Source organism: Equus asinus, chromosome X, assembly GCF_041296235.1.
Source record: "Equus asinus isolate D_3611 breed Donkey chromosome X, EquAss-T2T_v2, whole genome shotgun sequence".
Classification (NCBI taxonomy): Eukaryota; Metazoa; Chordata; class Mammalia; order Perissodactyla; family Equidae; genus Equus; species Equus asinus.
In genome coordinates this window covers 15,771,635-15,795,882 of record NC_091820.1, presented here as the reverse complement: position 1 = coordinate 15,795,882, position 24,248 = coordinate 15,771,635, and the positions used below count along the sequence as shown (strand labels likewise).

Sequence of the window (24,248 nt, the reverse complement as noted above, 5' to 3'; positions counted from 1 at the left end):
GAGCTTAAAAAACAAGTTAACACTTTACTAGTTTTCAGTACCAGTAAAATAAGGATAGTAAGATTGGATTGTGGAAATTATAAAATTGCTTTAGTTTCCTTAAAAACAGAAAAACAATGTTTTTGTTCTGTCTTTGTTTGTTTGTTTTGTTGCTGAGGAAGATTTGCCCTGAGCTAACATCCATTGCCAATCCTCCTCTCTTCTTTGCTTGAGGAAGATTTGCCATGAGCTAACATCTGTGCCAGTCTTCCTCTATTTTGTATTTGGGTTGTTTCCACGGCATGGCTGACGAGTGCTGTAGGTCCATGGCCAGGGTCCGAACCCACAAACCTGGGCTGCTGAAGCGGAGCACACCGAACTTAACCACTACGCCATGGGGCCAGCCCCCTGAAAAACAATGTTTTATGTATTTTTAAAATTAGTACTTCTTTTTCAGGTGACGACATTTGTACAGTCCATTCTTTGGCATGATCTTTGTTTACACTGGGTACAAAGGCACAACTGAAGGATATAGATAAAACTGTATTTTGGATGCAGGAGAGAAAGAAGGAATTAGAAATAACATTAAAACCAGCTTTAAATACAGAATCAGTAATTTCCTCAGGTGTAAAAACCCCACAAAATCTTAAATTTAACTTTACTCCTTAAAGTCACAGGATTATAACATTTTCAAGCTGAAGAGCTCTTAGATATCCACATATTTTATGCATGAAGAAACCACAACTCAGAGAGGCTTACAGGCTTACCCACAGTTATTGGCAGACTTTCAAATCCATGTTGGCCAAGGTTCCATCAAACTCTTACGGATTGCAGATAAGTACTAGAAAATAGTGACTTTTCTAAGGTCACATTTGCTTTTTATAAGTAAATTTAGTGGCAAATCATGTTTACTTTATAGTCTCTATCTAACTTTATAGTTTCTTTCTCTTTTAATTGCCCTATTGAGAATATGAATATATTCAAAGGAATCTCTTTTAGGAGATTATACAATTTGAAATATTATATCTGATCAATGACATGTTATAAAAATGAACCATTACCTTCTTAGAATAGTTTATTTAACAAATGGACACTTTCAGAACATGTTGTGTTGAGGAAGAACTCTAGTTTTCTCCACTTTTCATTACAAAATTTTGTTTTGTAAATAAGGAAAAATTAGTGTAGCTAGATGCCTATACATGAATTCTAGCAGTAAGATGACAGTATTACTGTGTTGCAATATGAGCTTTGGATTCAGACTTGCATTCATTTACCTTATCTGCAAACTTAATAGCTCTGTGATCTTGGACAAGTTCTTAACTCTCAACTTTTTTCCTTCTCTACTATACATAATAATGTACCTCATGGTTTATTAATGATTAGTTGGGATTAAATGAGAGAATGTCTGTAACATGGCTAACACTGTACTTTGAACAAAATAAGCATTGCATAAATGATGGCTTTAAAAAAATTTTTTTAAATTTTTTTTTAATTGTAGTAACATTGGATTATAACATTATATAGCTTTCGGAAGTACGTCATAATATATTTCAAATTCTGTGTAGATTACATCATGTTCACCACCCAAAAACTAGTTATAGACCATCCCCTCACCTGTGAGCCTAATCACCCCTTTTGCCCTCCCTCCACTTCCCCTATGGTATTCCGCTGAGTGAAATTAGTCAGAGGGAGAAAGTCAAATACTGTATGATCTCACTCATAAGTAGAAGATAAAAACAATGACAAACAAACACATAGCAATGGAAATGATGGCTTTTATTATTTATTTCCTTGAGCCAGTGGTTATTTAGAAGAATATTAATTTCTGAATGAGTGCTTTAATATATTTCCTTACTCGGTTTTTTTATTGTAATCAAAAACTATGATTTATATGATTCCTGCTTTTAAGAATTTTTGGATTTACTTTATGGCCTAGAACATGGTCAACTTTATAACTTTTCATAGACACTTGAAAAGAGCCCATATTCTTTTTATATTATAAAATTCAATATCTACCTATTCGAGTATAAATTACTTGAAATGCTTTATCCTTATTTTGTTCATTATACTAGTTGATGTTAGTGTGCTAAAATTTCCCCTTCCATTTTGTTTCTGTTTATTTCATTTTATAGTCCCCAAAAGCATCTCCTTTTGCGTTTTGTGGTTAGGTCAATCTGTGATTAAATGTTCAATACTATTTTGCATTTATTATTTTTAATGACTTGTTTGCAAAAATAACACGTTAATTGTAGAAAGTCTGAAAAATAGAGAAACATACACAGAAAGAAATAAACATCTTTCTATTACTCTTATCACTATTAAAAGATTTAAATGTGATTAAGAGTAGGAGTTTTAGAATCAAATTTGGAGTTGAATTTAGTCTCTGCTTATTAGCCTTATGCAGACTATTAGACTTTTTCATTTATTCAACAAATATTTATTGAGCACCTACTATGTGCCAGGCGTTTTGCTAGGAGCTGAGGATACGGTGCTTCAGAAGACTGGTGTACCCATCTTGGCTTAATTTCCTCGTTTGTAAATTAGTGATAATGCCTCACAGAGTTGTTAGAAGCATCAAAGATAATCTATAGTACTTAGCACTTGCCTGGTGCGTGGTAATTGCTCAGTAAATGATAGCAATTATTATTACTCTATGTAGTAAGTACTAATTATATTTTTAGTCCAAATCAAATGACCTTTTTAATCGGCCTAAGGTTTTTGCCTCACATTTTATTTTTGGCCTTAATATTACAAACACTTGCTTTCTTTTTCTTTATGCTTTTCTATACTTATCTGTTCTGTTTGGGTTTCTCTTTAAAGCAGTAAATAATTGTGTGGTGTTTTCAGCCTTTTTAAAAATAATGACCCAAGACACTTGAAGTTTTTATAATCAAGCATTTCAAACACATGCCAGAGTGGAGAGAATAGCATAGTGAACCACCATATTCCCATAACCCAACCTCAAGCATGATCAAATCATGGCCAATCTTGTTGCATCTGTACTCCCCTCTGCCCCCCCCCCCCCCACACACGTACTCTCTGTCTTCCCTTTCCTGGTTCCAGTGGATTATTTTGAAACTAGTGCTACATACATCAATTCAGACATAAATATTTGCATTTATATTTCTTAAATGATAAAGACTTTTTGAAACACGTAACTGCTATACCATCATCACTCATAAAAATGTCAGTAATTCTGTAATAACATTGACTATCCAGTAAGACATTTGGTTTTAATTAGACGCTTTAAACTTTATACTTCTTACATTATTACTTTTGGAATGATTTCTGTCATCTTATTTTAAGTTTTTTATTCTTTCCTTATGGGTTTTTTCCCTTTTCCCATATGGATTGTTTTGTTTGAGGAGGTTATGAAATACTGAAGAAAGAATTATGGAGCTGGAAAGGCCTGGGCTTGAATCCTGCTTCCGCCATTCACTAATTAACTTTGCTGAACCTTGGTTTCCTCATCTGTAAAATAGGGGTAATTATACCTACCTCATGTTCTTAGGGTTAAGTGTGATACCTATTCCCAGTCTTTGCCAGTTATCTCCTCTAGTGATTTGGGCTGCAATAAATAAATAAAATTCTTGGTTATTGTATGGTTTTTCAAAACATCTAAAATTTATATTTATTAGCTAATTGCTGAAAATAGTGGTTTTTAAATATCCTTTTAGGAAAGACAGAAAATTTAGAATCTTTTTTTCTCCTTTCTTTCACTACCTCTTTTATTTTGAGTCCATTAATTTAGCCTGAGGTTACAAATCTTACCTTTAACTTTCTAAAGTTTTATATTATTTATGTACTTATATCATTTATTCTTCATTATTGACCCTTTCTCAATTAGGGGGGTTAATTATTTTATTCAGTTATTTGTAGATATTAGGTTGGTGTCGGTATACTTCACCAGTTCTTTCCTACCTTAATGTTCTTGCATTCTTATTTTGATTCTTTTTCAATGGTCTAGGACATATGTTTGAACAGTTTATGAAAAAAGATACTACCAGGATGGTGAAATTTTATGAGACTTTGCAGATCTAAGAATAATTTCCTGTGACCTTTGTATATGAAAAACTAGGACAAAGTATACAATTCTTAGATCATAACTTTTCCCTTTCAACTCTCCGTAAGTCATTGCTTCATTGTCTTCTGGCATTTTATTGTTACAGAGGAGAAATCTGACATCAATCTGATTTTAGTTCCTTTGAAAATAACCTATTTTTTTCTGCTTGTATGCTTGTAGGATTATATCTTTATCCTTGAAATTTAAAACATTTGCCAGGACATGTCTTGGTGTTGATGATCTCTGTTGAACCTTCTCAGTCTCCAGTCTCAGGTATTTTTTTTCAGAACTGGAAAGTATTCTTATACTTTTGATTGATTAAACTGCTCTGTTTTTATTTTTTTTAGGAACATCTGTTATTCATAGATTATTTCTACGTCTGTCCTCCATAATTTTTTAATCTTTTCTTTCATTTTTTTTCATTTACTCAAGTTTGTCCTTTGTGGCATGGATTCTGTTTTCTGCAGTGTCAGTTCTAATACTTGCTTTTCACAATGCAGATTTAATTTTGGCTACTGTGTTTTCGTTTCTTTATTCTTATCTCAACATACTCTGTTTCATAAGCAGAATTCCCCTTAGGGGTACACTCCAAAAAACATGAGGCCTAAAACGTACCTCTTTTCTGAGGCCACAACCACAGGACCAGAAAGGAAAAAAAAAGCTACTGAAAGGGTCCTCTAAAACTTAAAAGAGTAGATATAACCAGAGGTCATTCCTACCTTAGTCTAGAAAATAGAACAGTCTTGAGTACTAGCAGGGCTTTAGTTGCTAGAGCAATAGCAAAGCAGGCATAAGGGCTCCTTAACTAGAAATAAGTGGATTTTTCTAATTACACTGTTTTTTCTCTTTTTAAAAATAATATATAATAAATGCATATAATTTTGAAAATACAGTACAAAGAAGAAAATCCTATGACCCAGGTAACTACTGATAAGATTTTATATATGTTTTGCCAGTTACATGCACACATGTTGGGAGGGGGGTACAAACTTGGGGTCATACTATGTAGTTTTGTATCCTTTTTAATTTAATATATTGCAAGCATATTTTTGCATCATTAATTTTTCTTTGAGGCCCTGATTTTAACCATTGCATAGTATTCCTACATATGAATAGATGTATTATGATTTCTTTAACCAGTCCCCTGTTGGTCATTTAGATTGTTTTCTATTTTTCAGTATAATGAGTATGATGAATATCACTGTACATAAGTCTTTATGCACATCTCTGATATTTCCTTAGGATAAATGAGGAGCTGATTCTTAATCCTGTCACATTGGTAAGGATTATATACATTCCTTATTAAGAATATAAAATGCTTGTTATTGTTTCAATGTAATTGCATAGAAGATTCTTTGGATTCTGAACAATTTGTTGGTATCTCAACTGAAGTTTGAGAGAGGTTTCTAATGCCTCATCCTCAGCACCTTCGTGGAACTCCTATTGCATCCGCTTTAGGCAGGAAAACCACTGCTGATACCAGGGAGTTTGGAAGGCAGATATACTTGTGGAAACTTGAGGGTGGTAAAAAAAAAAACAAGTGTGATCCTTGCTTATTCCTACAACCTGGGTCTCCAAATTAATACACTAGGGCTCTGGACCCTTTCTTTTTTTCCCTCCCTTTCTGTTATTTCAGCTGTTGTTCTCTGTGAGGAATTCTTTCTCTCCCAATGTTCATATGTACATTTCATTTCTAGGTAGAAGGATGTCAGTAGATGATATGTCCTACTAAGTTCAAGGTAGCATTTTATCAGTCACAGTTCATTTTTTTAGTCATAGTGTACTTGTACATGATGATCTCCTGCTGGACTCAAAGCATTTTTTTTAACTTATTTTACATTTTCTTTGGAGGTATCAAACAGCAGCCTGGAAATGTGCGTTGTTTTAACATGCCATTACAACAAAACAATCTATTTAATAAGGTTGCTTAAAATGAAATTTTTCTTATAATTAGTAAAATATTTTATGTTTAACATTTCAGAATTTTCCTTAAAATACTTGAGAATACTCTAGAAGTCCTGAAACCTAGATTCAGAATCACTGATTTGAGTTGTTCATCCTCTTTAAACCAGGAAGATGATCTTCATTGATAATTTTATACCACAACTTTTGAAGTAATTTTGAAAACAGTTCCTACTGAAACTCAAGCTAACAGTCTCCTTTATCTGATTTGTTCAAATGAGAGCTATATTGTACGTTATTCTGATTTTTGACTTTTACACATTTCAGACTAATAGAGTAAAGCATGATTAGCATTTCCTAACCTTCTCCAGTATTTCACACAATATTTGCATGTGTATAATCTGCCACGCTCTGCAGGTTTTTGGCTGAAAGGCATTATGGTGGGATGAGAGAGGACAAATACTTTTGCCTCACTTTTAAACTATCCTTTTTTGTCCATACTAATTCTTTAGCCACATCGTATAAAAATATACCACACATGTGAGTGATCTCTTCCACCCTGCTTTGCAGGAAATGGGCTGTAGTAAGTGGTGAAACAGGTATCTCAACACGCTCCTGTACTTCTCCATTGCATTACTTCTTTAGAAGTTAACTGTAGAAATGTAAATATTACACAATTGAGGCAAAAGAGGGGACAGGAAGTAGCATTTACTGAGCATGTACTGTCCCTTGGTAGATCCTTTTAATTATAACATCCCTGTGAGGTGGATGTTATATGCATCTTACAAATGAAGAAATTGAGGCTCAAAATGTTAAGTAACTTACCCAAGGTCAGGTAACTACATCAATGAGTGACAGAGCTGGGGTTTAAACCTGGTACTAGCCAGATTCAGACAACATGTTTTTTCTATTCGTTTCTTAAAATTAGAGAAATAAGTTTTCTTGTTTAATAGGTACTATTCCTTGAACTTTTGGAACTATAGAAATTACAGTATAACTTAATCGCCAGTGAAGCCAAGGGTCATTTTTCAAAAGGGAAACTTCTTAGCTTCGGAAGTAATTTTATGCTCATTTCTAATAGATAACATTTGAATCCTTGTTTTGATGAAATGACACAAAAGGTTTGTCTAAGTAAAGGTGCTTTTTGGGGTAGATTTTTGTGACGCTTCACTGGTATGTAGAATAACATTGGCTTTCATATTTTCCTGCTTTAAAAATTAAGTTGTTCAAAATTTTAAATCTTTGCTAAACTCAAAAAGGAAGTAGATATTTTTGCAAAAAGTAGAGCATAAAATATGTTTAGATCATGTTTCACTTAATTTTTTTTCTCAGATTGCTTTGTCAGTATATTACTGTTAATTAGCTGGGTGAGGAGTTCAGAAAAGAAAATATATTGTAAAATTTATGGATTACATGAAGCTGAAAATAGTGAAGAGGCTGATTGGCACATTTGGAATCCAATCTATAGAGGCTGTAGCAATGGATCAGAACTGGAAAAAGATGCATCAAAAATTTAAAATATGGCTTTATTCCTGAGACTAAGTATAACAACAAATAGAAAGAGAGAATACAGGGCTTAGTTTCAGTGTAAATAAAGAAGAGAAGGATTTAATCAACAGAAAACTTAGTATGACTCAGCAATGTTTTGTGGCCATTCCAAAACTAATGCATATGTGAACTGCATTAATACAAGTTTATTATTTAGGACAAGGGAGGTGATATGCCCTTTATTCCACATTGGTCATATCAAGAGTGAAATGTTAATTGCATGCAATTCTGTATACCACTCTTTAAGATGAATTGGATGCATGCTCAGGAAAGGAGATGGTCTCCTCTGTCTAAAAGGAGTGCTTGAAGGAACTTGAGTTATCCAGAGAAGAACAGACTTGGGGTGGTTTGTAGTCAGTCGTAGCTGTAGATTTACTTTCAGTGACTTAGCAGATAGAGTACAGGCAAGTTAGTCATCATGTATTAGTAATCTTCTTAAAGGAAATTTGTGGCTGAAGAAAGTTACTGTATAATGAAGAATTTTATTTAGTAGCCAGTGCTTTTTCTGAGATAGTGTGGTAGTCTGCCTGCTGAGGTAGTACAATCTTGTCCTGATAGTATTCAAATATAGGTGAGAATGGGAGAGAAAGAATTGTATGTGTATTTAGAACAGAGGACTTTCAAGATCCCTTACCAATCTTAAACATTTTTTGATTCTAAGATTAAAAGGACTTTGTGGAGTATTGTTTTGTCCTCATGAAGCTACCTCACCTTAATAATTTACATTGGTATAACCCTTTACAGTTTATAAAGTGCTTTCTTACGAGTTATCTCAGTTTTGAGCCTAACAATAACCCTTTGGGTAGACAGGGCAAGTATCCCCTTTTTGAACAGATAGAGTAATAGGCTAGGAGAAAGTCTGATTTGCCCAAAATCGTAAAGCTTATAAGTGGCAGACCTAGGACCCTACCCCTGGTCTACCAATTCCAAGTTTAGTGCTGTTTCTTCTGTTCCAGTTTGCCTTAAAAGTAAGTTATAAGTTGTGGTTCTTGCTTTGCATACACTGAAAATCGCAAGGAGCAGATGGTTCTCAAATTATATTTCCAGGGAAGATGTAAGTATTGCTCAAATTAGACCAAAGATTCTAAAAGCCAAATAATGGGGAGCCATTGAGCAGATCTCTGTTGTGGAAAGAGAACTCTATGTACAATTAATGAGAAAATCTAGTTTGGGCTACTAGATGAATGATGATACTATTCACTAAGATAGCAAATACAGCAGAAGTAGCAGATTGGTGGGGCACAGAGCGGGAGATTGAATTTTGGACTTAATTAAAATAGCTAACATTGATTGTTCACTAGGTGCCAGGCGCTGTGCTTAGGGTTTTATATCATTTATCTCATTTAGTCTTCACAACAACTCTCTGAAATAAGACTTTTTAATCTCCACTTTCCATGTGAACAAACTAAAGCCTAGATAGTTTAATAACTTGTCCAAGGCTTCATAATTAGTGTAAGAGCAGAAATTTGAATCTAAGTGTCTGACTCCGAAGCCAGTGTTCTTGAGAGCTAGTTTAAGGTTTGTGTGGGATGTTTGGATAAAAATGATCGGTATTCAGGTGAATAAATGGTTGTGGCTTTTAGGAGAAAGATGTATCCTGGAGTTATTGGAGTCCTTATCACAGAAGTGGGCAATACCATAGCCTCTGAAAGTGTCTTAGGAAAATAAAGATTTTATACCTGCTCCCCCATTTTCTGCATTTTGGCACCATTTCTGTGCTTTGTAATATTGTATAGGCATTCCCTAACCTAGGAACATAATCTATGAGTGTTTGAAAATGAAAGGGGCCCTTTTTATGGGTCAGTAGACCTGTAAGATCCTTGGCCATGTTTTATTAACCTTTCCTCTCCAGTTTGGTGCCTAGAACATAGCATGAATGAAATGAAATGGATGGATGAATGGATGAATAGGGGAGGGGAGAGTAGAGAGAGGAGTTCAAATTCAGAGCAGCTGCCTCATGTGGGATATGGAGCAATGGATGGACTACCTTTTATTTCCCAGTTGATAATACTCCAAAGATGGTTAGCTTAGATCCTTGTAAATTTGTTGAATTAACAAGTGGTCAGGGGCATTTGCTCCTATTTCCAGTGAGGGAACTAGAGAAGACACTATGTGTTCCTGACTTCTGGTTTTGTTTTGTTTTGTTTTTAATTACGCAAATAATACATATTCATTGTAGACATTGTAGACACATTAGAAAATTCAAATAAGCAAAAACAAAATTTAAATCGTCTAAAATTTTACCACCCAGAGATAGCCACTGTTAACATTTTGGTGTATATCCTTCCAGAGTTTTTCCCATACAAATATATACATTGAAACATGTATATATTTATTTTAAATGGGATCATTATAATCCATATTGTTTTGTAAACTGCTTTTTCACTTATTACATGTGACTGTCTTTTCATGTCAATAAATTTACATCTTTATCATCATTTTTAATGACTGCATAGTATTCCATTATATGGATGTACCATAATATATTTAACTAGTTCTCTATTGTTAGGAATTTAGGTTTCCAATTTGGAGTTCTTTTTGAAAAAAGTGATGGTGAGCATTTTTGTATGTATATCTTTGCACACTTGTCCATTTTTTAAAAAAGTCAAAATGATGGGACATTTCAAAGTTTTATGTCTTTTTTTTAATACAGACTTAGGTTGCCCTCCTGAAAGGTTGTGCTGATTTACACTTTCTCCAGCAGTATATCCTGGATGCTCTTTTCCCCATACCTGTGTTAGCACTAGGTGTTATTTTCTCTGTAAATCATTACCAGTTTGAAAGGCAAAGGTATCTTTGATTAGTACTAAGGCTGAACTCTTCTCCCTTATTGCTCGTTTCTGTTGAGGTTCATCGTTTTTTCTTACAGGTTTGTAAAACAAAGCTCTTTATGTATTGAGCATAACAACCCTTTGTCATGTTGCTTTTATTTTCTTTTGTTGTAATCAATTTGTTTTTTTATCTTTTTCGTGTCTCACAGAAGACGTTTTGAACTTTTATGGATTCAAATGTCTTTTTTTTCTTTATGATTTCCACCTTCCTTACCTGTAACATAAGTATTATTCACCTATATTTTCTTCTAATACTTGTATAATTTTATTTTTTGACATTTAAATGTTTAATCCGTCTGGAATCTATTTTGATGTAGAGACCTAGCTTAATTTTTCCCCCAAATAATTATCAGTTGCCCTGATTAATTATCAGTGGAGTTGGAATTTAGAATGTGTTTTGCCCTAGAAAGTATTAAAAACAATGTTTGGTGAGGTTTAAATAAGACGATTAGTAATGTATTTAACTGTTAAACTGAAGGGCTCACCTGGAAAGGTAATCATTTATTATATCATTTCCATGGACAAATGTTTTAGTTTCAAATAATCAGTTTACATATTGAAAGCACTTTTGAAGCACAACCTGTTGCAAATTGGCAACTGCATACTTACATGGTGGTTTTGTACTACTTGATTAGAACCCTTTAGGGGTGAAAATATTCCTCTGTGATTTTTGTTTTGTCTGCCTTCATTTAACTTTAACTGATGTGAGTTTTATTTTGGTAACTTTCTACTTGCTGTGCTTTTCACAGAATGGACAGCAAATTATGGATGAACCTATGGGAGAGGAGGAGATTAATCCACAAACTGTAAGTAAAATATTGTATCATAAGGGATATGCATAAATCAGATACCATAAAATTTAAGTATTCTTATTTTTAAACTGAGCAAAGTAATGATTTTACGGTATTAGAAACTTGTTGATGCTTTCACATTGATTTTACCAAAATACATTCTTGAATATGCCGGTGACAATTTTAAAAACCATTTCATGAAACTGATTTTAAGAGAATGACAAAACAAATTGCTTTATATTGTTAAAAGTTTTTCATCAGTACCTTAAAGCGTATTTTTTTTAAAAATCAAACTAACCGTAGATTTATTAGAGACAAAAATATAAAGGTCATACTTTACAGAGATATTTAACATAGAAAATATACCATCACCATTTCCTTGTCTTGTTTTTTTGTTCACTCCTGAATTCACAGCACCTAGACCAGTGCCTGGCAGATAATAGACATTCATTAAGTATTACATAAGTGAATTAATAAATTGTCTTCCTCTGCAAGATAATCATTGTTAGCAGCTCAGTTATTATCTTCTTTTTGTTCTGTACGTAAGACGATTACTATTGGTGTCTACAAAATATATATATTCTGCAACTTGCTCTTTTCACTTACTATGTCTTGAACATCTTTTTATGATGATACGTGTGGATCTACCTCTTTTTAAATGGTTGCATGAGTATTCTGTTTTATGCATGTCCTATACTTAATGTAATTTTTCCCCTATTTATTTTTGTGAACTTGTGTTTCAGTAGAGTATAGTCTTAGAAAAGGACGGTGCTGGAACAAATGGTATGAAGATTTAAATCTCCATAGACAGTGCCAAATTGCCCTCCAAACCAAAAAGCTTGTAAAAATTTCATTGTATAAGAGCACCTATTTGGCCATACCATATTCACCACTGGATATTGTCAGAAATTATTTTTAATTTGAGCCACTCTTAATAAATAATACTTTCTCATTTCGTTTTGCATCTCATTTGATTATTAGTGAAGTTGAGTGTCCATGCATTATTGGCCTTTGTATTTTTGTATTTGCCCGATTTTCTTTTGGGTTACTTGTCTCCTTGTGGTCTGTGTGATCTCTGTATATGTTGTGGATATTAACTCCATGTCTATAGTATATCTTACAAATATATTCTCCCTGGTTTTTTTAACATTGATTATGTTGTCTTTCATTGTGTATGTACAGAAGTTTTCGTTTTTAAATGGTCAGATCTGGCTTCTGGGTTTTATGTTTTCGTTAGAAAATCCTTCCTTGCACCAAGGTTATAGAAATATCCTGTTACATTTTCATCTGTCGCTTTTACGGTTCTGTTTTATGTATTTAGATCTGTGATCTGCTTGGACTTTTGATAGCTGTTGTGACGTAGAAATCTAGCTTATCTTTCCTAGCAGATAGCTTGTTGTCCTAATCTCTACTTATTGAATAAATAAAACTCACTTATTCCCACTCATTTGAGAGCCCTCTTTTATCATATATATAATTGCCATATACTCCTTGTATTAGTTTTCTGGGGCTGCCCTAATGAAGTGCCACAAACTGGGTGGCCTAAAACAACAAATTTATTCTGTCACAGTCTGGAAGACTTGATGTTCGAAATCAAGGTGTCAGCAGAACCATGCTCTCTCCAAAGGCTCGGGGGGAGGATCCTTCCTTGCCTCTTTCAGCTTCTGGTGACCACTGGCAGTCCTTAGCATTTCTTGCCTTGTAGACACATCACTTCAATCCCTGCCTGCATTGTCACATGGCTTTCTCTCTGTGTGACTCTGTCCAATTTTCCGTCTTCTTATGAGGATACCAGTCACTGAATTAGGGCCCACCTTACTCCAGTGTGACCTCATCTTAACATTATTACATCTGCAAAGACTCTGTTTTCAAATAAGATCACATTCACAGGTACCAGAGATTAGACTTGAACATACCTTTTGGAGGACATAATTCAATCCACAACATCCCTGAATGTTTTGACTTTACATACATTTTCAATTACTGTGCTTTTATTATATGGGTTTTGTTTTTTTGTATGTGGCAAGGCAAGCCCTCCCACCTTTTTACTTTTCAAAATTGTAATCTTACACATCTTCCAGATGAACTTTACAATCGAGTTATCAAGTACTCCTGAAAAATTTTTTGGGATTTTTGTCAGAATTGCAATAAATTTGCAGATTAACATGAAGAACATTATTTTAATAATATTGAATCTTCACATCCAAGAACATTCATTTGTTCTGATTCTTTTATATCTTTTATCAAAATTTTATGATTTATTACATATAGTTTTGTACATTTCTTATTAAGATAATTCATGAGTATTTTATAGTTTTTATTATATTGTAAGTGAGATTTCTTTTCTGCTGTGTCCTCCATCTGGTTATTGCTAGTACATAAAAAATTATATGTTTCTATATACTTTTTAACATCTTCGGAAAGTTAACTTTTTAGAACTCAAACAAATTGTCATGAACATTATGTCAGTTATGGAATAGTGAGATCATTTTACTCTTCTTAAAACCCTTCGGTAGTTCTGTGCTTCCTTTAAATAAAGTCCAAACTCCGCAATGTGACCTACCGGGCCCTGTGTACTTCTCTCTGTCATCTCCGGCCACACACCTCTACCCTCTCCTGAAAGTCCAGTCACTTGAATGTATCAGATTCTCTTTTGCTCCTGGGCCTTCATATGTGATATTCCCTCTCCCAGAATTTTTTTCCCTTACCACCCCTTTCAGTTAATTGCTGATCATCCTTCAGGTCCAAATTTTGATATTACTTCAGCTGAGACGTCTTCCTGATACAACTACCACTTCCATTTCTACCCTGAGTTAAGTGTTTTTCCTTTGTGCTGCCATAGCAGCCTTTGCATGCCCTAAATGGCAGCACCACACTAGATTCCACTGCCAATTTGCTTGTCTATATTTCCTACTAAACTGTGAGCTGCATGAGGCAGTGACCAGGTCTGACTTATTCCTTGTTTCATATCTAGCACCCAGTACGCAGTAGGTGTTCAATAAGGTTAGGGTTAGAGGTTAGGGTTTGGTTTAGGGGTTACTTGTTAATTAAATGAGTGCCTGAATTAAGTTTTGGCTAACACAGGGACCTGAGCATGGGGCCTAATGCCTGAGACTGCCTTCATATTTGGTCTAGATTTCTGCACCTCCCAAACCATTTGAGGCATTTTACTTCATTGGTCTATAGTATATATTTATTAGCATTTAAGCAAATGTGAAAATAATCAGTGAGTGCTATTATTGATTTTTTTTTCTGCCACCAGCTATCTTTTTTTCTTTATGTAACAATTCCTAAACCTTCAGATTTTTTGTTCTCTCTAGTCTAAAGTCAAAGCATTTTCTATTGTGGTATTATATGGTTCATACTTTCCTTCAGAGTACTCACAGCATTAGTAACATTTACATCTGGAAGAAAACTGCATTCTAGAGATAGGTTGAAAAGGTACAGAACTAAGATGTTACCAGCAGTGTGGGTGAAGCTGTTGAGCAGGTCATTCCAGATTATAAGAATTAGGTTTAAGTATAAGATAAAAGCCTAATATTTAATTTGTCTTTAATGGTGTTAAATCCAAAAGACTGTCAAAATATGTATTAGCCTTATACTTTTAAATCGTATCTGCCTTTAATGTACAATTTAAAGTTTTCATTTTGTCAATTACTGATAATTTAAATGGTGAAAGTTGAGATGTTGCATTAGTTGTGTATTTGATGCATAACAAATTGCCCCAAACTTAGTAGCTTAAAACAACCTACATTTATTATCTCATAGTTTCTGTGGGCCAGGAATCTGGGCACAGCTTAACTGGGTCCTTTGGTTTAGTCTCCACAGATTGCAGTCAAGGAGTTGACCAGGGCTAGAGTCTCATCTGAACCTTGACTAGAGAAGAATCTGCTTCCAAGCTCATGTGTTTGTTGGCCCAGATTCCTGTCCATAGAAACTGCAAGATAATAATTGTGTGTATGGAGCTTGTCGACTGGTAGGCTTTGTTGTAGATTCATTGGCCCCTTTTCCATGGGCCAGAATGCAGAGTGTGATGATAAGCCAATTTTGACCGTGACAAGACCGTAGGATGGATGAAGAATACCAAGAGAGAAGAAACGTGGGTCCTTTGATGGCCTAATGATCTAGCGACATCTCTTCACCTTAACCTACCCACTTACCTATGGACTGCTCCATGAGAGAAAAATAGACACTTACCTTGTTTGAGCCATTGCGTTTTGGGCTTTTCTTGTTACAGCTGCTTAGACTATGGCTACATCTAATCATTCATTAACCAAGTGGTTAACCAAGTGGTTAATGAATGTCTATTAAATGCCAAGAACTCTGCTAGGTTGTTGGAGACACAAAAGCATACAAGGGAAACTTGCAATTTTAAAATGGTAAAATAAAGCTGTTTTTGTCCTCTTCTCTGGGAAATCATCACCCAAAACAACAAGGAGAAAAAGGAACAGAAACGTGGTCTTTGAAATTAGAAGACTTCTGTAATTTGAGCAACAATATATAAATATGAAAAGCAGATAAGAGAGTTGTCACAAGAGGAAGTTATCCTTATAAAGAGGATCCAAACTTGGGGAACCCCAGGTATAGTAGGAAGTGGGATGAGGCACTGGGGTGGAAACAGGAAGATCAAGTGCAAGCCTACTACAGAATGGTGATATGGTCCCTTTCCCTACCCATTCCACCAACTAGGACCATATTCTCCAGACAGGAGAGTGGAACCTTCTTTTCTGAAGAAGTTGAATGGTCCCTGATAAGAGACCTTCAGATACAGACATTTGGGAGATCTTTCATGTAAAGGCTGACTACTTGGCCAGTTAACCTATAAGAAAGCCTACCAGTTAACAAGCTCTGGAACATTTGGTCTATTTCTTTCCTTTTTTTTTTTTTTTTTAATAAAGATTGGCACCTGAGCTAACAACTGTTGCCAATCTTCTTTTTTTTTCTTCTCCTTCTTCTCCCCAAACCCTCTTAGTACATAGTTGTATATTCTAGTTGTGAGTGCCTCTGGTTGTACTATGTGGGACGCCGCTTCAGCATGGCCTGATGAGCGGTGCCATATCCGCACCTAGGATCCAAACCGGCGAAACCCTGGGCCACCGAAGCAGAGCGTGTGAACTTAACCACTCAGCCACGGGGCCGGCCCCTGGTCTACTTCTTAGTGTCTCACTCTTAAATATGAGTGAAAAGCCAGATATCACCAGACATTTGAGGAAGGCTTCCAACATGAAAGAATAAAATCTTGGAGGAACAGACAATGCAGGAAAAATGAAAGGTAAATTAATATCCTCTGAGCGTTAAGAGATTAAATAGATTCCCTAAAACAAGAGTAGGATGCTATTTAAAAAAAAAAAAGATCAGAAAAAGAACAAACTGTTAAAAATTAAAAATACGATAGGAATGTTTTACATTTTAGTAGAATATTTAGAAGCTAAAATTGAGGAAACCTCCCCCAAAAATAGAACAAGACAAAGAGATAGAAAATAGGAGAGAAAAAGAAAGAGGAGCAGTCTAACATCTACCTAATAGGAATTCCAGAAAGAGACAAAAGGGAAATGGAGGGGAAGAAATTAGGAAAGAAATACCATAAGATACATGTTTTTTTCCTCCACATTTTAATATCTCCAAAATTGGAATGTTTGTTATAATCAGTGGTGTGACACATTTTAATTGGCAGCATTTTTTCTTTCATAATGGTAGAGTGGTAATCATGCTCTTAGATTAGGTGGAGTACTAAAATACCAAAAAAACTTTTTCCCAACATGAGGACCATGAGTCTCCAGATTAAAACAGCCTACTGAAAGCTTATTAATAAAAAACAAATCCCTACCTTCAAGAAGGATCATTATTATGAAATATCAAAACACTGGGGATAAAGGGAAGACCCTAAAAGTTTTGCTGTGGACTAAATGTATCCCCCTAAAATTTATATAGTGAAGCCTAATCCCCAGTGTGATGGTCTTTAGAAGTAGGGCCTTTGGGAGGTGGTTATGTCATGAGGGTGGAGCCCTCATGAATGGGACTAATGCCCTTATAAAAGAGATCCCAGAGAGCTCCCTTGTCCCCTCTGCCACGTGAGGACACAGTGAGAAGATGGGCATCCATGAACCAGGAAATAGATCCTTACCAGACACTGAATCTGCTAGCAAATTGGACTTGGACTTCCCAGCCTCCAGAACTGTGAGAAATAAATTTCTGTTGTTTAATATAAGCCACCCAAACTACGGTATTTTGTTGTAGCAACCCAAATGGACTAAGACAAGCTTTTAGAGATTTTTTCAAATATCATATATAAAGGACTGGGTATAAGAATAATATCAGACATTTCAACATGGGAAGTTAAAAGACAAGGAACAATGCCTTTGAAATGCTTGGTGGAAATGATTTTCAACCAAGATATTTTTTGACATGTGCCTATTCTTAGTAAGTTGCTGGAAAATGGTCTCTGCAACACTAGAGGGTTATTAACTAAGAAAAAGGGACATAGCATTCAGGCAACAAAGAATCCAACATTTACAAGCACAATGAAGGAAGTTCCTTCCCACTATGATGAATAAAGTGTGGTTCAGAAGGCTAGTTCACTCAGTAGGCCTAGTGAGTACTCAGTCCTGATGGAAACAGACAGATGATTCCAGGAAGGCTGTCTCCAGGAAAAATAAAAAATAAAAGTGATGAATTATCCAATAGGGTTGTGTATTGGAAATTCACTTGAGAGGCAGAGTTAAACGAATTTGAGATAAGTACAAGGAAAAGAAAGCAAATTTAAAAACAAAGCAACTGTAAACTTAAGAAAAAACAGAAGTTTTATACAAGAAATGTAACTAGAATATATTCCTTACATCAGCAGTGAACACTGCTTACATAGCCATAATAATTGTAAAGACTAAATATTGATTTAAGCAAAACTTGTGAGAGTTAAGTCATCCATAATAGGATGTCTAAAGGTAATATCTGAAGTTGATGAATCAAGAGAAAGTAGTATAAAGTTATTATTTATCATACAGAGATAAATACCAGGGGGAACAACCAAAACAGCTAAAAGGATACCGTGAGTACTGGGTACCGCTGCTTTTTTGTTGTGTAAGCCTTGTGGTACTATTTGACCCTTTAACCTTTGATAAAAATTTAAGTAGAATTTAAAATAAAACTAATTGTGACTGGCATAATCAGGTAAAAATTCACAGAACACATGAAATTTTAGGTATAGAATTTTGAGAAGTAAATGTCAATATTTGGGTGAAGGCATTCTCATGTGAAAATAGTGTAAACAAAAGCCAAAAGGGGGAAAAAGTGAGATGTGTTTGAGGTAGCTAAATCAATTTGACTGGAATGATAGTCATAAAGAAGAGCTGAATTTTGCCTAAACATAAAATACCTTCGCTCAGCCTTTCTTGCCATATGAAGCTGCCCCTGTGATGTCTCTTGAACATGTCCCCTGGTTTCTATTTGCAGTAGAGCCATTTTATTCTGGCTGGATTTTTCCCTTCTTCACACCTCATCTCTCCCTCATTTCTCTTTGTGCTTTGCCCTGCAGTCTGCCTCCTTCCCTATCCTAGATCTGCTTCCCTTCCCATCTTCTGGAATTTTAACACTATCTTCCTTTCTTCTGGCTTTCTAAAGACACGATCCTTTTTTGTCTTTACTCACCTAAAGTAAAAACTTTAATTTCCTCCACGTATCTCATAAAATATAAGAAAATTTATCTGATTAAATTGATTCATACCAGAATATAACAGATAATCATCACCTTTATCTATCTCCCTCCCCTAGGAATGTTTGCATAGTAATCCATATTTATGTGTAATTAGTTGAATTTCTCACCAATTAACTTGCTCTAGCCAGTGTCTTTTGTTCTCCCTTCCCTGTTGGAGAAACTTGATTATTTTTATCCTTTATTCTGGTGGGAGAGAGACTGCCTTCATAGCAGAAGGTAGAGTGCCATAAAGCACCTCAAGCCAAGATATCTCCCTGGACCCCAGAATTTTCCATCCTTTCTCAGGTGGCCAGAGGCCTCCATGCTCTGCATGATCCATACTGAAGAAATAGGGAATCTTGACTGTTTAGGTCTCCATAGTCGTCCAAGAATCATTAAAGCAGTTTCTTGCTTAGTGGGGAAATAATTCTCTTAATGATTCTTGCAGTACCAGGCAAAGGTTCTTCTGAGGCTTAAGAATTAAAGGAGATAAATAAGTACCTAGCACAAAGTAAGAGGCCAGTAAGTGTTAATTTTCCTGTCCTCTTCCTTCCAGAGGCTGATCCTGCTCTCTCAGACTATTCCCCAGGGATAAAGTGTGCCCCTTAGTAACTAGGATGGTATTCAGTTATTTTGTAGTGACAATAGGCCTGGCCTCAGACAAAATTATGAAATGAATTGACTTTCTCTTAACGTGGTCCTTTGACCCTTCTGTCCCCGTATCATTTATTTCTAATGACCATGCATACATTAATTGCTCATAACATCAACTTTGTACATATTATATTACTACAATCCTAAACACTGTATTTATCAACTCAGTCTTTGTAGCTGTTTTATCATGGTCACATTCATGATTTTCAAGAATTGGAGAAAGCTTGTTGACAGTAGTAGTGATAAAAATGGTTTAAAAAGATAAAGTGAAGATAGGTCGTAGATGACTTTAAATGCCAAGTTGAGGAGAGGCACCCCTATGAAGGACACAGGCAGTGCCTTGTTCTTTTCAAATCCCTTGAAGTCATGATGGGTCTTTAGCAGTAGTTTCTTCCAACTTCCACACATGCCGTTATTCCAGCTACCATTCATGTGGTAACCCTAGGGCTGCAGTGATGTGTATGATGGCCTTCACAATATCCAGGGAATTTCATCAGTTCCCAGTTGTCTGCTGGTTTCCTCTTTCCTTAAACGTTCCCTTGAGCTGCCTTAAAACTTGCATTTGAACATCCAAAATGATACTCATAGCCGTGAGTCCAACACACATTTGCGCACCTCTTGCAGTTATCCAGGGTCAAACACAAAATAAACTATAGAAAGAGAAGCCCTAGCAGAGGAGACAAGAGACAGTGAAGGACCCACTCAACACAGGAAAGTACAATGGAGTGTTCATTGGCAGGGAACATTTGTGGAGTGGCACAGTAACGACCCTTACTGACTAATTGTGTATTGTCTGTTGTTCTAACCCTCATTGGCTGAGAGTACATTTTAGCACTCAGAGCATGGGAAAAATATACTTTAGTAGATTTAAGTATATAGCACTTAGAAAATATTTCTAAGATAAATAGCAGCATAATTAGCACTGCATGGTGGCATTAAAATGGAGTATGTGTATAATAGACAAATTTTCCAGCCATGTAAGGTTTTCCTTTGGTACATTTTTGACTCTCTTTCAGGGCTAGTTTTTTAGTTCCTAGTGTCCCTTTCCTCCACCTGTAAGAGCTTTTTCAAAAATAACCCCCCACTTTTTTTTTATCATGGCTTGCGTAACTCATATGCTGCCTCTGATCCAAAATTGCTTCTCCTCTCTCGAGTCAGTGCATCACAATACCCATTTTTTTGTTTGAGTGATCTAATCCGTAATGGGAAAGAGTGCAAACTCTTTTGATTAAGTTCTGTTCAAGTATTAATGGGTTATTGAGTCAGCCTGAGATACTGGCATATTGAAAGTTATAACCTCTTTACCTAAATGAGTCTTCTTAACCATTTTAGACAAACATAACTAAGTAAAAACAACTCCAGGCTAAGCATAAAAAAAAATATGTGGGTAGGGAGGCGAGCAATACCACCTAGGGTATTTTGCTGCTTACTGCAAGATTCCAACCTGGGCAACATTAGTGCTGCTGCCCCCTCACCCTCTCTCCTTGCTCATGGGAGATATTGCAAGTGGAGCATAGCTCACTTTCCATTGAGACAGGACCTTAGAAGCAACCTCTCTCAGTTACTCTAGGAAGCCACTACCATTTGGTTCAAGTTAATGACCATGCAACTTATTTCTCATCCCTGATTTAAAACCTCAGAACCTTAACACTTTATAACATTATCTATTGATGGATGTGTGCTAGAGAATAATTCTCCTGTACTTAAATGGAAACCCTTAGAGATTAAACCCTTTAGTGTCTGAAAAATTGAATGATGCATACAAAAAAATATACCCAAAGGAATCAGTTAAGAACATGTTAACTGTAAGTTTTTATCATAGGGATGGATTTTTCTCCAGCAGGATTCAGCCATCATGGAGCCATGAAGATGGTTGATAATTGGATTTGACCAGGGTGAGGGTTTCACCAGACAAATATAATGCATGATGCAGAGAAGTGTTCAGGAACTCTGCTATGGACCCTCTACTGAGCTGTCTTCCTTCAGAGTCTTATCAGAAGGTTTAGCCCCTCCTGATTTCTGACCTAAGTCAGCCACTGGCCATTCATATACACACTCCCTCCCCAGATAGAATTGCCTGGTCATGCTCCCACCACCGTCACAGCTATTCCCACTTCCAAACTGTATGAACTTGGGCAACAGGTTCCTTAACTTCCCTCTAAGCCTCAGTTTCTTCATCTGTAGTGTGGATAATAGTACTTATCTCATTGTCATGAGAATTAATTGAAATAATTGCATGGAAAGCATGGTGCTTAGAATATAGTAGTATCTTAAATGATATTGTTAGAATTATACTTAAAAGAAAAATTTATTAATAAGTGAGAATTCAAATTAAGGAACTAAGGACTCAGTGAAAGAAGCTAGAAAAAGAAGTACAAAGTAAACCTATAAAAAGAAAGAGGAAAGAATTAAATATAAATTCTAAAATCAGTGAATTAGAAAACAGGAAAAAAAAACCAAAAGCAAATGCACAACATTAGAAAAGCAAAACAGGGTATAACCGCAGATAGGAAGGAGATTAAAACATCATAACAACTGAAATATTTACAGATGAAATGATATAATGTCTGGGATTTGCTTCAAAATAATTAATTATGGGAGTGGGGGGAAGTGAGTGTATGAAGCAAGATTGGCCATGAGTTGATAATTGTTAAAGCTGAGCGCTGGGTATGTGAGGGTTTGTTATACTATGCTGTCTACTTTTAGATATGCTTGAAATTTTCCTTAGGTGTACTTTAAAAGACAGAATACTAAGTGTAACTATATAGTAATATGAAAGTCTTACTGAAATACATGGTTTTCTAGGAAAATCTAAATGATATCATTTAGGAAGGGGTATAAAAACTGAATATAGCAATAGCGAGGGTGAAATTAAAGTTATTAAAGAACAAGCACCACCACTTCCACCCCTAACTACAGTGCTGGACCCCAGTGATTTTGTAGGAGAAATCTTTGAAACTTTCAAGAAATAGATCATTCCTGTGGTCTTTAAATTGTCCCAAAGCATAGAAAAAATTTGCATTGCCTTCTGGTTTGTTTTATAAAGTTAGCGTAGCCCTGAAAATGAAAGTTAGCACAGAAAAGGAAACTCTGCCAATTTAATTTATGAATATAGATGCAAAAATCCTTTAAAAATTTACAAATCAGATACAGGCTTATATTAAAACAATGAATTTTTCCCAGAAATACAAGCATATTAAGACATCTGTTGATCCAAGTTATCAAATCAGTAGGTCAAAGGAGAAAGCTTAAGTAACCGTGTTAATAGATAATAAAAGGACATTTTATAAAATTGAATGTTCATTCCTCTTTTACTAAAGAGGAAATAGTCTGATCTTAACATGATAAAATATATCCAAAACCAAATATCGACATATCTGAATGATTTAGTGAGTATATTCCCAAGTCAGGATCAAGGTAGGATTTATTAGTGCTTGCTTTATGCTCCATAGACTATGAGAAGTTTGGGTTTTCTTCTGTGATGGGAAGCCATTGAAGAATTTGAGGTAGGGGCATGACCCGGTCTGATTTCTGATTTAAGATTATTCTGGCTGCCATGAAGAGAAAGGATTGCACGAGGAAGATTTAGAAGCAGGAAAACCAGTTAGGTGGCACTAGATAATGATAGTTTGTACTGAGAGTGGCAGAGGAAATAGAAATAGACAGATTTGAGGTTTATTTCGGAGATAAGTAGAATTTGTTGATGGATTAAATATAAAGGGAAGGAAATTAGATAAGAAAGAAAGAGCCAAAAAGGACTTACAAGTTTTGGGGATTGGTAATGATGCAGTTGCCTAAAATGGGAAAGATCTGCTTCCTGTTACACTTGAAATAAAATCCAAATCCAAACTTCTTGATAGTCTGTAAGGCCCTACTTAATGTGGCCGCAACCTACTTCCCATCTCCTCCCCTTTCCTCAGTGTTCACCGGTGTCCCCCACATTCTAGCCACTGAGGTCTTTCCTTTGTGTTTTGAATTCTTTAAGCTGATTCGGCTTTTTGCATTTGCTGCTCATTCTGAGTCAGCAAGCTTTCTCTATAAAGAGCTAGGTATAAATATTTTAGGCTTTGTGAGCCATATGATCTCTGTGGCAACTACTCAAGTCAGCCATAGCCATTGTAGGGCAAAAATAGCAGGAGCTCATATGTAAACAGAGATGAGCATGATCAGATTTGGCCCTTGCCTGGCCGGGCCTGGCTGTAGTTTGCCCCTGCCTGAGGTCTTAGTGTGGTTCCCTCATTATTATTTAGGTTCTTCTTGGATGACAACTTGGCAAATAAGTTAGGATCAAAAAACTTTAAAATGCTGTACACTCTACTTCTAGAAATGCAATTCCACTTCTAGAAATTATTTCTAAATGATTGTGAATGGGCACAAAGAATGGAGACATCCCAGTGGTAGAGAAGATCAAATACCCAACAATAGAGGATTTGTAGAGTAGAATCCTCTGCAGTCATTATAATGCATTGAAGCTTGTTTAATAATAGAAAATAAGGGTCAGCAAACAATACCTGAGGCTTGCTGCCTGGTTTTGTAAGTGAAATTTTATTGGAACACAACCTCACCCATTCCTTTTCTCATCACAGTGGCAGGGTTGACAGAAACTGTATGAACTGCAAAGCCAAAAACATTTACTGTCTGGCCCTTTACAGAAAAAAACCAATAATATGTATAGTATGGTCCAAATGTGTGCATATATGCATACAGAAAAAGGTGGAAAGAAAACCAAAATAGTGGTTTTTTTCTTTATTATTTGTTTTCTATAATGAACATGCATAATTTTTATAATA

At 35.4% G+C, this 24,248-nt stretch overlaps 1 protein-coding gene across 7 annotated transcripts in view; it reads left to right on the top strand.

Moving 5' to 3' along the window:
• RPS6KA3 (ribosomal protein S6 kinase A3) overlaps window positions 1-24,248 on the top strand; it is a 112,296-nt gene that overhangs the window by 22,442 nt on the left and 65,606 nt on the right. For 2 of the 7 annotated variants that reach the window (XM_070502210.1, XM_044763093.2), the window contains exons 2-4: window positions 4,223-4,315; window positions 5,285-5,321; window positions 11,073-11,129. In XM_070502210.1, the coding sequence (XP_070358311.1) occupies window positions 11,088-11,129 (42 nt within the window). In that variant the 5' untranslated portion in view covers window positions 4,223-4,315; window positions 5,285-5,321; window positions 11,073-11,087. Of the gene's footprint in view, window positions 1-3,946; window positions 4,106-4,222; window positions 4,316-5,220; window positions 5,322-11,072; window positions 11,130-24,248 lie in introns of those variants that run through there. The other 5 variants (XM_044763095.2, XM_044763091.2, XM_070502211.1 and 2 more) reach the window with 4 other exon arrangements.